The sequence below is a fragment of the Chiloscyllium plagiosum genome, unplaced genomic scaffold (genome assembly GCF_037043375.1).
Source record: "Chiloscyllium plagiosum isolate Xiang-an unplaced genomic scaffold, Cpla_swu_hap1 HiC_scaffold_1, whole genome shotgun sequence".
Taxonomy (NCBI): Eukaryota; Metazoa; Chordata; class Chondrichthyes; order Orectolobiformes; family Hemiscylliidae; genus Chiloscyllium; species Chiloscyllium plagiosum.
In genome coordinates, this window is record NW_028270139.1 from 2,906,378 (window position 1) to 2,919,668 (window position 13,291).

The window sequence follows — 13,291 nt, forward strand, 5'->3', positions numbered from 1 at the left end:
AAGAGTTTGGGAAGAAGTGCTCTTTAGTATACCTCTATTACAATGAAAGAGTCTTTATCTTTTCATTCAATTCCTATGGATTCTGTATTTACATTAGTTACATTATTTTTCTTCATATAGACTTTTTAAAAAAACAAATGCAAATATTCCACCACACCACCTTTCCTCCTTTTTCTAGTCTACTAGATATAATTGCTGAACCAGTTCTGTGTATTTAGGTTTCTCAACCATACTTTACCTAGATCCCCTCTACAGATTATTCCTTCCAGGTTTCGATTTGAATAATATGTGCAATGCTGTGAAAATTAATATTGTATTTCTATTCTGCGTTATCCTCTCCCTTTCCTTTGAATTCTTACCTTTACGTTGTATGAATTTTTGATTTTTGGCCATTTGCACTATCCTTATTCTTTCTTCAAGCTTGTCCTTTATTTTCTTTTTCATAATTTCATGCAGTTTCTCCTCTCAAATTATTATTTAAAGCCTTATTTCCAGTACTAGTCTTTCTATCCAATAGGTGGCCTGTCCTAGCACAGATCCTAATAAAGGTAAACACTGGAATCATACTTTCAGTCTTACATATAAGAAAACAAATCACAATTGGAAGTGAATTATAGATTAGAATCTGAGCCGAGATCCCAACTAATTTAAAACATAATTGAAACTTCTGAAAGTTAGAACATTTCCCCATCATCTTTTATTCATATCTGTAATCAATAAGTTATTAAATACTTAGGATATTAAAGGCAAAGTATATAAATTGTTGAATTAGCACTAGCTAACCCAAATTTGGACTAATCAAGTTTTCCATCAATTAATAAAGATCATGATTTCACAGGCATCAAAAGCCACAAATATGTCTTGCTTGAAATTGTAACAAAAATGAATTGCATAAAATTGTGTAGCAATTATTAATTCCCAAAGGATTAACCAAAGTTGAAGATATCTGAATTTTAGTCAGTCTGTTATTAACACGGAGGACAGGCAAGGCATTGCATAGCACAACGTAAATTCACCATTCTTTCAATTACTTCTGTGTAACTAGCGATCAATTTTACACTGATCTGGCACTTCTCCCATGCCAATTCCATTTTAAGTCCTCTTCCTTCACAATATTATGTTCCCTACTGGATCAAGCTTGCCCTGCAGGCTAATAGTACCTTTGATAAACCAATCGCTGGGTGCAGAGTTTCATGGTTCTGGTTGTGGTTTTACCTGACTTTACTAAAAATATACCCCAGTTCTGTTCCAGGTTTTCAATTGTACACATTAACGGAATCTGCTATTTTCAAGTTCTTTGGAGTAACAATTTTACACATCAACTTTTCCCATTATTAAAGCATGCAACAAGGCTGATAAAAGGTCAGGTATGATGAAAATAGTTATTAATATACACTTTTACTTTGTCTTAGGTTTACTGTTCTCAAACACTCCCAATACAGCAGGTCACTGCTGGCAAGGACAAGATTAGGAAACTAGAATTAGTTTATAAATATGCTTGTTGAATCATCCATCAACATGAAGCCTGAAATCTCCTATTGCACCTCTATTAGTTGCATTGGTCTTTGTTGTACACCATGTATGTAAGAGGTATTTATTAGATGCCAAACATATGAAGTGATCCACAAACTGCAAACACTTCCAAATTCCTTGCTCCCCGAAGATGAAAAAGACCCAAAGTTCCATCAGCAGATGCTGTCACGAACCTTTTACTTTGAAAAAAATCAATACAAACCTACACACCTCCTTTAATGTTGGGTTAAACTGTGAAATCCTATGTCCAGCGATATTAATTTCATATTAAAAAAACAGGAATTATTAAGCATTAATTAAATTTCCTATCTGGGAATCATGTAATGAATTCCTCCTTTCTGCACCTTTGGGAATCAGGACTAAGCTTATAAAGCACCTTCAACTTTGAAAAACATCAAAGCTGGTACCAAGAGGGGTCATCAGACAAAATGGATGTAAAATTAAAGAAGCAGACTAGATGGGTGGCAAAAAGATCAGAGATAAATTTAGAGGGGTGGAGTTTTAGGGAAAGATTTCCAGAGAATGTTAATGTTTATAGTGTGTAGAGGATGAAAGAATATTGATTATTTCACATCTTATAGTAAAAATGCTTGAAGATTACAAGACATCAACATTTCAGCTGCAGGTAGACTGTGGTAATAGCATGGTAACTAATGTTGCTACGACTCTACAAGGAGGAATCAAGTGATAACATCTTTTATTTATCCGGAAATAGAAAGCACATATAACATGAAAGAGCAGAAACCTGTTTTATAATTTTTAGTTTTGCAGTAATAGCAGCTGAAGGTTGCTGTCTCAATTTCACTGTCAAAAGTGAACACTTTAATTCTCCACAGCTTCCAGCCAATGACTGAGTGGCCTGAGCCTCACTCAAGTCCTCAGCTTCCAGTTTTCTCCTAAACTCTACTCTCTTCAATTCTAAGCTCATCCATCACGTTATGAAGCAGGCACAACTTAACCTCCCTCCACTGAATGTTAATGTGGGCATTAACATTTATCTCTGCACCACAATCCGCCAACTCTTTTAGAATGGAACACACAACGTTTACAGCAAAAAAACAAGACTATTTAGTCTGTCAAGCCCAAATAGACTCTCTGAAAAATAAATTTGGTTCATGGCACTCCCTGTCCTTTTTGAATAACACGAGGGGAGGGGTAGTACATATTGAATAAAAACTGAAAGAGCTGCGATTGCTGTAAATCAGAAACAAAAACAGAAGTTGCTGGAAAAGGTCTGGCAGCAGCATCTGTGAAGAGAAATCAAAGTCAACGCTTCAGGTCCGGTTCTGAGGAAGGGTCACCAGACCCAAAATATTAATTCGTATCTCTCTTCACAGACCTGCTGAGCTTTTCCAACAACTTCTGTTTTTGTTGTAGAATATATTGACTTTGCTCTGCCATTCAAATAACAAAACATTTTAACTTCATGTTCCTGCCATTTTCCACATTTCCTTGATTCCAAGATATCAAAATCTGTCCAGCTTGTCTTAAGAGCTCTGAAGATTCCCAACCTGATCAGTGAAGAAATTTCTTCTAATCTCAGTCCGAAACGGTCAGTCCTCTACAGCTAACAGCTGCCCAGCATCTATATAATGAAAGCTCTTTTAGCATCTTAATGTTTCAACAAAATTACCTTTAATTTTAAGACCTGTAAATATTTCCTGTGCTTGCAGAAGGGTTTTTGACCACTCAGCCACACCACCTTGACTTGATGAAGACTATGCAGAGAATGTGTCAGGAACAGCACCAGCACACCAAAAAAGTGAGGTGTCAGACTTTACCCCAACCTGGTAAATCTTCCACACAGGACAATTTGCATATTGAACAGCAGAAGCAGCATGCAATAGACAGGGCTAGGTGATTCCTCAACCAATAGTTTGCAGTTGTGCCACATCCGGTCAGGAATGCTGGGAGACAATCGATTACAAATATTTCCATTCTGCTGGGAAGCTCTGCACATCAGTGCAAAAGATATGGCTGAAGCCTTTTCAAACATTGTCATTAAGGAGTGCCAAGTGGATGATACACTCAGCCTCCTTCTGAGACACCCAACATCACAGCTGTCAGTCTACAGCACAGTCTCAGAACATGGTATCAAGAAACAACTGGAGACACCGGACAATGAAAAAAGCAATGTGCTTTGACAATATTCCAGGAATAGTATTGAAAACTTGTGTTCCAGAATTAGTGTTCCTTAGCCAAACCGTTCAAATAGATACAAAACTAGCATCTACCCAGCAATCTGGGAAAATTGCTCAGGTGTGCCCTGCCACAGAAAAACAGGATAAATTCAACCTAGCAAATTATGGCCCCATCCGTCTATTCTCAATCACCAGTACTGTGATGCAAAGTGTAGTTGACTGTGCTAACAAGCAGGACTTAGCAAGAACCTGCTCACTGATGCTCAACTTGGGTGCTGACCTCCCAATCTCTTCACAGCTTTGCCCCAACAGTGCTCAAATATTAAATACTTCCAACACAACATGTTTTCCCATGATGGGAATGAACAACGATTCCACATGGCTTGAGGTCTGAAAGATGTACAATCAGCTTTCCTTCACTCATCTTGAAATGACTGCACGGTTATGTTCTGTCAAGCACGCATTTTTTAAATAAAAGCAATGTGCTGGAGAAACTCAGATCTGACAGCATCTGTGAAGAGAGAAACAAAATGAACTTTTCAAGTCCAATATGACTATTCTGCAGACCTGAATACATTTTTGAAGGTTTACGTTAGGATACCTGGTGGAAACAGTGGGACAAAATTTAGGACTAGCCTCAACAAGACTAATTGTCTTCCATTTAAGAGATACAGAGAAATATACTCTAATTTCCACCAGTTTCTGAGCCAAGGTTGGTTACCTTCACCAGTGGGATCTACTATTACGCAGCAGGAGTCAAAAAAAAGTCTGACAGACTGATTAATCACACTGCACTTGAAACAGTTTCTGTCACAATGGGATATAACACTAGTACTGACTGGGTTAGCATAAAGCTGATATAACCATGCTGAAATAAGAAGTGCAAAACAAATGATTTATCCATACCCACATATGTTCTCCTTGTGTATCATTCGCATCTCCATTACTGGTGACAGGAATTTCAGCTGCACAATCTCTAGCTTGTGCTTCTGCCATTTCTGATTCCTATAAAAAGCAAAAGCAATTGGATTAGGATTTTCTTTGTCACAGTTAAAGTTCACATCAAATCGCTTTTGTGCTTTCAAAGGTTGGCTCAAGGTGTAAACATGCTTTTCATCTAAGCAGGTCTCAAGCAGCATGAGGAAACTACTACATGCAGGATCCACTCCAAATTGTATGGGTTCTTTGCAATCTTTTCAAAAATTGAATCCATATTCTATTACAATTTTTACTTTAACTACCACTATCAATTTTAGCTTTTTATTCATACAGGATAAAATCTTTTATTTTGAGCCAACTTTATGTTCTGATTCAATATTCAACTTCTTGCATTTCTTATTAAATAGAGCATTCATGGGCAATCTTTAATTTTAAGCAAATGATTTGGGTAGCTCTAATTATTACAATTACACAAAAACAACAAAATGATAATACGTGGGGATTGGTATAATTGATGATCATTCACTGGATTCTCAATGGTAACCTAAGCCAGATTTCCAGTCATACTCCTCAATAACTTGGTTGCAACTTGAACACCAAGATGATTCACTAATGCTGTTCAAGCCTGGAGGGAATCGCGGAAATAGAGAAGGATGATACCACTCTTGAAAACAAAGAAGAGAATTTGAAATTGCAGGTTAGCAAGCATAAGGGTGTTGGGCAAATGGGAATTAAATGAGAGAATGGATACATAGAGCAAAGTTTTGGATGATGTCAGGTTTAGGAATGGTAGAATATGAGAAGCTGATACAGCAAGTCCAGCAATAACAATGGCTTGAGAGTGTGTTTTGGCAGACGAGCTGAAGTAAAGTTGAATTTACACAATGTTATAGGAGATGGAAACAATCAGCCTCAGCAAATGCCTGGATGTGTGATTGGAAGCTCATTTCACAGTAAAGCATAGCACCAATTTTGTGAAAAGCCTGATTCAATTGTCAACATTTGTCAGGAAGCAGGATGCTGTTAATGACTAGGGAGAGGTGTCTCTTACAAAGCCCAACACAACAGCTTGTTTTTACCCAAAGAAAATTAGCAGAAAAAATAGCAGCCAAGCTAATTGATGATTTAGAGACAGTGCAAAGTTGAGGGAAGTAATGATAAGGAAGAGATGTTTGACAGTGAATTAAAAAAAACCCACTGGTTTTAGATATTGCTGACAAGCAGCATGTGAGAGAGAAACTGGAGGGGACCAGGAACAAAACCCTCAGGACCAGAGGTAACTGAGTGAGATAGGTGGTCACTATTGGTACTTCTCTGGGTATGATTAGCTAGATAAGAATGGCTTCAGGTGAATGTAGCCCCACCAAACCAGACAAAAGAGGCACTGGAGTAGGATTGTGTGGTCAAACAGTTTCATGATAAAGGGTCGTTCAAATAAGGTAGAGGAGGAGGAAAAGTTTCTTTACTCCAAGAGCTGTGGACCTTTGGAATACTCTCTACAAAAGCTTTGTAAATCCATTGAACATATTGAAAGCTGGGATAAACACACTCTGACTTGATACAGGCTGCTCTGGTATAATGCGCGTTTCGTTAACACAAATTGGCTATAACGTGGCTGACAAATTATGGACGCTGTTTGAATAACGCAAACTTTCTACAGCATGATTTCCTACTGTGGTTTTCCATAGTGCGGTTTGCAACAGCATGAGATTGCCGAGGGATGCAACTGTCACATTATAATAGATGGATCTGCATAAGCCAGACCAGGTACAGACATCAGATCTCCTTCCCTAAAGAGCATTAGTGAACCAGATGAGTTTTTAATTACAATTGACAATAATTACATAATCATCATTAGACCAACTTTTAATTTCAGATTTTCTGACACTATGAGATTCAATCCATGCCTCCAGAACATTACCTTGGGGCTTTGGGTCTCAGTTTAGTTACGTGACTATTACACCACCATCTCTTCTGTAGAACTGCACCTCAATAGCACAACAGTTGAACAAATGCTGGAATCCTTCTTACAGACAGCCCCACAGCATTATAGCAAAAGTCCTGCAACATGAAGTGGAGTTCCGCAGGGATCAGTTCTGGGTCCTCTGCTGTTTGTAATTTTTATTAATGACTTAGATGAGGGAGTCGAAGGGTGGGTCAGTAAATTTGCAGATGATACGAAGATAGGTGGAGTTGTGGACAGTGAGGAGGGCTGTTGTCGGCTGCAGAGGGACTTAGATATGATGCAGAGCTGGGCTGAGGAGTGGCAGATGGAGTTCAACCCTGCCAAGTGTGAAGTTGTCCATTTTGGAAGAACAAATAAGAATGCGGAATACAGGGTTAATGGTAGGGTTCTTAGTCAGGTGGAGGAACAGAGGGATCTTGGGGTCTATGTACATAGATCTTTGAAGGTTGCCACTCAGGTGGATAGAGTTTGTAAGAAGGCCTATGGAGTATTATCGTTCATTAGCAGAGGGATTGAATTCAAGAGTCGTGAAGTGATGTTGCAGCTGTACAGGACTTTGGTTAGGCCACAGTTGGAGTACTGTGTGCAGTTCTGGTCGCCTCACTTTAGGAAAGATGTGGAAGCTTTGGAGAGGGTGCAGAGAAGATTTACCAGGATGTTGCCTGGAATGGAGAGGAAGTCGTACGAGGATAGGTTGAGAGTTCTCGGCCTTTTCTCGTTGGAACGGCGAAGGATGAGGGGTGACTTGATAGAGGTTTATAAGATGATCAGAGGAATAGATAGAGTAGACAGTTAGAAACTTTTTCCCCGGGTACATCAGAGTGTTACAAGGGGACATAAATTTAAGGTGAAGGGTGGAAGGTATAGGGGAGATGTCAGGGGTGGGTTCTTTACCCAGAGAGTGGTGGGGGCATGGAATGCGCTGCCCGTGGGAGTGGTAGAGTTGGAATCATTGGCGACCTTTAAGCGGCATTTGGATAGGTACATGGATGGGTACTTAATCTAGGTGAGAAGTTCGGCACAACATCGTGGGCCGAAGGGCCTGTTCTGTGCTGTATTGTTCTATGTTCTATGTTCTATGAATGGACACAAGGTCCGAATGATCAAAAGCACCTCACCTGACAGATCTACTTTTGTAAATTTCAAATGGTCAGTACTCCACTGGAGAATAACAAAATGCTTCAAAGACTCTCTGAACTCCTCCTTGAAGTATTAAGGTTAATGATTGAGAAAAGCTTGCTACCAGTCAAAATGGCCGCAACTCAATGATCAAGCTGCATCACACTTCAAGTCATTTTGTCTTAACGGTGACTGCAGATCTCACCAGTGAGAGAGGGCATGTGAGAGAGAGAGAGAGAGAGAGAGAGAGGGGGAGGGTGCAAGAGAGAGAGAGGGGGATGGGGGAGGGAGGAGAGTGTGACAGAGGGAGGGTGGGAGGAGCAAGAGAAGGGGGGAGGGGGAGGTGTGAGAGAGGGAGGGAGAGGAGGAGGGAGGGTGTATGGAAAGATATAGAGGCAATAGGGTGGTGCTGATGGGAGATTTTAATTTTCCCAACATTGACTGGGATACACTTAGTGTCAGAGGTCTGGATGAGGCAGAGTTTGTAAGGAGCGTCCATGAACATTTTCGAGAGCAGTATGTCAATAGTCGGACAAGGGAAGGGGCCGTATTGGACCTGATGTTAGGGGATGAGCCAGGCTAGGTGGTAGAAGTTGCGGTGGGGGATTTCTTTGGGAACAGTGACCACAATTCTGTAAGTTTTAGAATACTCGGAGACAAAGAAGAGAGTGGTCCTAAGGGACGAGTACTAAACCGGGCCAAGGCCAATTATATCAAAATTAGGCAGGAGCTCGGAAATGTGGATTGGACACAGCTATTTGAAGGAAAGTCCACATTTGAGATGTGGGATGCTTTCAAATATAGGTTAAAGATAGTGCAGGATAGGCATGTCCCGTTAAAAACCAGGGATAGGAAAAGCAAGATTCGTGAACCATGGATGACAGGACAAATCGTGCTACTAGCCAAGAGGAAAAGGGTAGCGTACATAAAGTCCAGGCAGCTAAGAACATAACCGGCCTTGAAGGAATAGCGGGAGAGGAGGACCAATCTTAAACGAAGAATCAAGCAGGCTAAAAGAGGACATGAAATAACTTTAGCGAGCAGAATTAAGGAGAATCCCAAGGCCTTTTATTTTTAAGGAGAAAGTGAGGTCTGCAGATGCTGGAGATCAAAGTTGAAACTTTATTGCTGGAACAGCACAGCAGGTCAGGCAGCATCCAGGGAACAGGAGATTCGACGTTTCGGGCACAGGCCCTTCTTCAGGAATGAGCAGAGAGTGTTCAGCAGGAGAAGATAAAAGGTAGGGAGGAGGGACTTGGAGGAGGGGCGTTGGAAATGTGATAGGTGGAAAGAGGTCAAGGTGAGGGTGATAGGTCGGAGTAGGATGGAGGCGGAGAGGTCAAGAAGACGACTGCAGGTCAGGAAGGCGGTGCCGGGCTGGAGGGATCCGGCTGAGACAAGGTGGGGGGAGGGGGGATGAAGAAACTGGTGAAGTCCAAGTTCATCCCCTGCGGTTGGAGGGTTCCCAGTCGGAAGATAAGACGCTCCTCCTCCGACCGTCGGGTTGTTGTGGTTTGGCGGTGGATGAGTCCAATGACCTGCATATCCTCGGTGGAGTGGGAGGGGGAGTTGAAATGCTGTGCTACAGGTTGGTTGGGTTGGTTCGTCCGGGTGGCCCAGAGGTGCTCTCTGAATCGCTCCGCAAGTAGGCGGCCTGTCTCCCCAATATAGAGGAGGCCACACCGGCTGCAGCAGGTGATGTGGGTGGAGGTGCAGGTGAATCTGTGGCGGACATGGAAGTTTCCTTTGGGGCCTTGGAGAGAAGTGAGGGGGAAGGTGTGGGCGCAAGTGTTGCACCTCCTGCGGTTGCAAGGGAAGGTGCCGGGAGTGGTGGTTGGGTCGGTGGGGGGTGTGGACCTCCTCCTACCGTCCCCTTGACCATGACCCCACCCCCCACCACCAAACCATCATCTCCCAGACCATCCATAACCTCATCACCTCAGGGGATCTCCCATCCACCGCCTCCAACCTCATAGTCCCACAACCCCGCACCGCCCGCTTCTACCTCCTGCCCAAAATCCACAAACCTGACTGCCCCGGACGACCCATTGTCTCAGCCTGCTCCTGCCCAACCGAACTCATCTCGGCATACCTCGACACGGTCCTGTCCCCATTAGTCCAAGAACTCCCCACCTACGTTCGTGACACCACCCACGCCCTCCACCTCCTCCAGGATTTCCGCTTCCCCGGTCCCCAACGCCTCATCTTCACCATGGACATCCAGTCCCTGTACACCTCCATCCCCCATCACGAAGGACTCAAAGCACTCCGCTTCTTCCTTTCCCGCCGTACCACCCAGTACCCTTCCACCGACACCCTCCTTCGACTGACTGAACTGGTCCTCACCCTGAACAACTTTTCTTTCCAATCCTCCCACTTTCTCCAAACAAAAGGAGTTGCCATGGGCACCCGCATGGGCCCCAGCTATGCCTGCCTCTTTGTAGGGTATGTGGAACAATCCATCTTCTGCAACTACACTGGCCCCACCCCCCATCTTTTCCTTCGCTACATTGATGACTGTATCGGCGCTACCTCGTGCTCCCACAAGGAGGTTGAACAGTTCATCCACTACACTAACACCTTCCACCCCAACCTCAAATTCACCTGGACAGTCTTGGACTCCTCCCTCCCCTTCCTAGACCTTTCTGTTTCTATCTCAGGCGACCGAATCAACACGGACATCTACTACAAACCAACCGACTCCCACAGCTACCTGGACTACACCTCCTCCCATCCTGCCCCCTGTAAAAACGCCATCCCATTCTCCCAATTCCTTAGTCTCCGCCGCATCTGCTCCCAGGAGGACCAGTTCAAAATACGTACAACACAGATGGCCTCCTTCTTCAAGGACCGCAATTTCCCCCCCGACGTGGTCGACGGTGCCCTCCACCGCATCTCCTCCACTTCCCGCTCCTCCGCCTTTGAGCCCCGCCCCTCCAACCGCCACCAGGACAGAACCCCACTGGTCCTCACCTACCACCCCACCAATCTCCATGTACAGCGCATCATCCACCGTCACTTCCGCCACCTCCAAACAGACCCCAGCACCAAGGATATATTTCCCTCCCCTCCCCTATCAGCTTTCCGTAGAGACCACTCCCTCCGCGACTCCCTTGTCAGATCCACACCCCCCACCGACCCAACCTCCACTCCCGGCACCTTCCCTTGCAACCGCAGGAGGTGCAACACTTGCGCCCACACCTCCCCCCTCACTTCTCTCCAAGGCCCCAAAGGAAACTTCCATATCCGCCACAGATTCACCTGCACCTCCACCCACATCATCTACTGCATCCGCTGCAGCCGGTGTGGCCTCCTCTATATTGGGGAGACAGGCCGCCTACTTGCGGAGCGATTCAGAGAGCACCTCTGGGCCACCCGGACGAACCAACCCAACCAACCTGTAGCACAGCATTTCAACTCCCCCTCCCACTCCACCGAGGATATGCAGGTCATTGGACTCATCCACCGCCAAACCACAACAACCCGACGGTCGGAGGAGGAGCGTCTTATCTTCCGACTGGGAACCCTCCAACCGCAGGGGATGAACTTGGACTTCACCAGTTTCTTCATCCCCCCTCCCCCCACCTTGTCTCAGCCGGATCCCTCCAGCCCGGCACCGCCTTCCTGACCTGCAGTCTTCTTCTTGACCTCTCCGCCTCCATCCTACTCCGACCTATCACCCTCACCTTGACCTCTTTCCACCTATCACATTTCCAACGCCCCTCCTCCAAGTCCCTCCTCCCTACCTTTTATCTTCTCCTGCTGAACACTCTCTGCTCATTCCTGAAGAAGGGCCTGTGCCCGAAACGTCGAATCTCCTGTTCCCTGGATGCTGCCTGACCTGCTGTGCTGTTCCAGCAATAAAGTTTCAACTTTTATTTTTATATAAGAAGAGGATAACCAGAGAAAGGGTTGGTTCACTAAAGGATAAGGAAGGAAGGTTACGTGTTGAACCTGAGAAAATGAGTGAGATTCTCAATGATTACTTTGTATCAGTGTTCACTGAGGAATGGGAAGTGATGAATGCTGAGATTAGAAATAGAAGTTTTTTTACTCTGAATCACGTTGACATAAGTTGGAAAGATGTATTGGGTAGTCTAAAGGATATTAAGGTTGACAAATCCCCAGGACCGGAGGGAATATATCCCAGGTTGCTGAGGGAGGCAAGAGAGGAAATAGCTGGGGCCCTGACCGATATCTTTGTAGCATCTTTAAACACAGGTTAGGTGCCGGAGGACTGGAGGATTGCTCATGTTGTCTCCCTGTACAAGAAGGGTAGTAGAGATATTCCAGGTAACTACAGACCAGTGAGCCTGAGGTCAGTGGTGGGAAGGTTGCTGGAGAAGGTACTGAGCGATACAATCTATTTACATTTAGAAAAGAATAGGCTTATCAGTGATATGCAACATGGTTTTGTTTGGGGTAGATAATGCCTTACCACCTTCATCCAGGGAACTATAGACCAGTGAGCCTGACCTCGGTGGTGGGCAAGTTGTTGGAGGGAATCCTGAGGGACAGGATGTACATGTATTTGGAAAGGCAAGGACTGATGAGGGATAGTCAACATGGCTTTGTGCATGGGAAATCATGTCTCACAAACTTGATTGAGTTTTTTGATGAAGTAACAAAGAAGATTGATGAGGGCAGAGCAGTAGATGTGATCTATATGGACTTCAGTAAGGCATTCAACAAGGTTCCCCATGGGAGACTGATTAGCAAGGTTAGATCTCATGGAATACAGGGAGAACTAGCCATTTGGATACAGAACTGGCTCAAAGGTAGAAGACAGAGGGTGGTGATGGAGGGTTGTTTTTCAGACTGGAGGCCTGTGACCAGTGGAGTGCCACAAGGATCAGTGCTGGGCCCTCTACGTTTTGTCATTTACATAAATGATTTGGATGCGAGCATAAGGGGTACAGTTAGTAAGTTTGCAGATGACACCAAAATTGGAGGTGTAGTGGACAGCGAAGAGGGTTACCTCAGATTACAACAGGATCTTGACCAGATGGGCCAATGGGCTGAGAAGTGGCAGATGGAGTTTAATTCAGATAAATGCGAGGTGCTGCATTTTGGGAAAGCAAATCTTAGCAGGACTCATACACTTAATGGTAAGGTCCTAGGGAGTGTTGCTGAACAAAGAGACCTTGGAATGCAGGTTCATAGCTCCTTGAAAGTGGAGTCGCAGGTAGATAGGATAGTGAAGAACGCGTTTAGTATGCTTTCCTTTATTGGTCAGAGTATTGAGTACAGGAGTTGGGAGGTCATGTTGCGGCTGTACAGGACATTGGTTAGGCCACTGTTGGAATATTGCGTGCAATTCTGGTCTCCTTCCTATCGGAAAGATGTTGTGAAACTTGAAAGGGTTCAGAAAAGATTTACAAGGATGTTGCCAGGGTTGGAGGATCTGAGCTACAGGGAGAGACTGAACAGGCTGGGGCTGTTTTCCCTGGAGCATCTAAGGCTGAGGGGTGACCTTATTGAGGTTTACAAAATTATGAGGGGCATGGATAGGGTAAATAGGCAAAGTCTTTTCCGTGGGGTCAGGGAGTCCAGAACTAGAGGGCGTAGATTGGATTGGGATATCTGGTCGGCA

At 44.3% G+C, this 13,291-nt stretch overlaps 1 protein-coding gene across 6 annotated transcripts in view; it reads right to left on the reverse strand.

The window, feature by feature from the left end:
- The window catches only part of arfip1 (ARF interacting protein 1), a 214,772-nt gene that overhangs the window by 103,527 nt on the left and 97,954 nt on the right, over positions 1–13,291 (reverse strand). For all 6 annotated transcript variants that reach the window (XM_043699966.2, XM_043699996.2, XM_088000080.1 and 3 more), the window contains one exon: positions 4,581–4,679. In XM_043699966.2, coding sequence (XP_043555901.1) covers positions 4,581–4,679 — 99 coding nt within the window. The remainder of the gene's footprint in view (positions 1–4,580; positions 4,680–13,291) is intronic.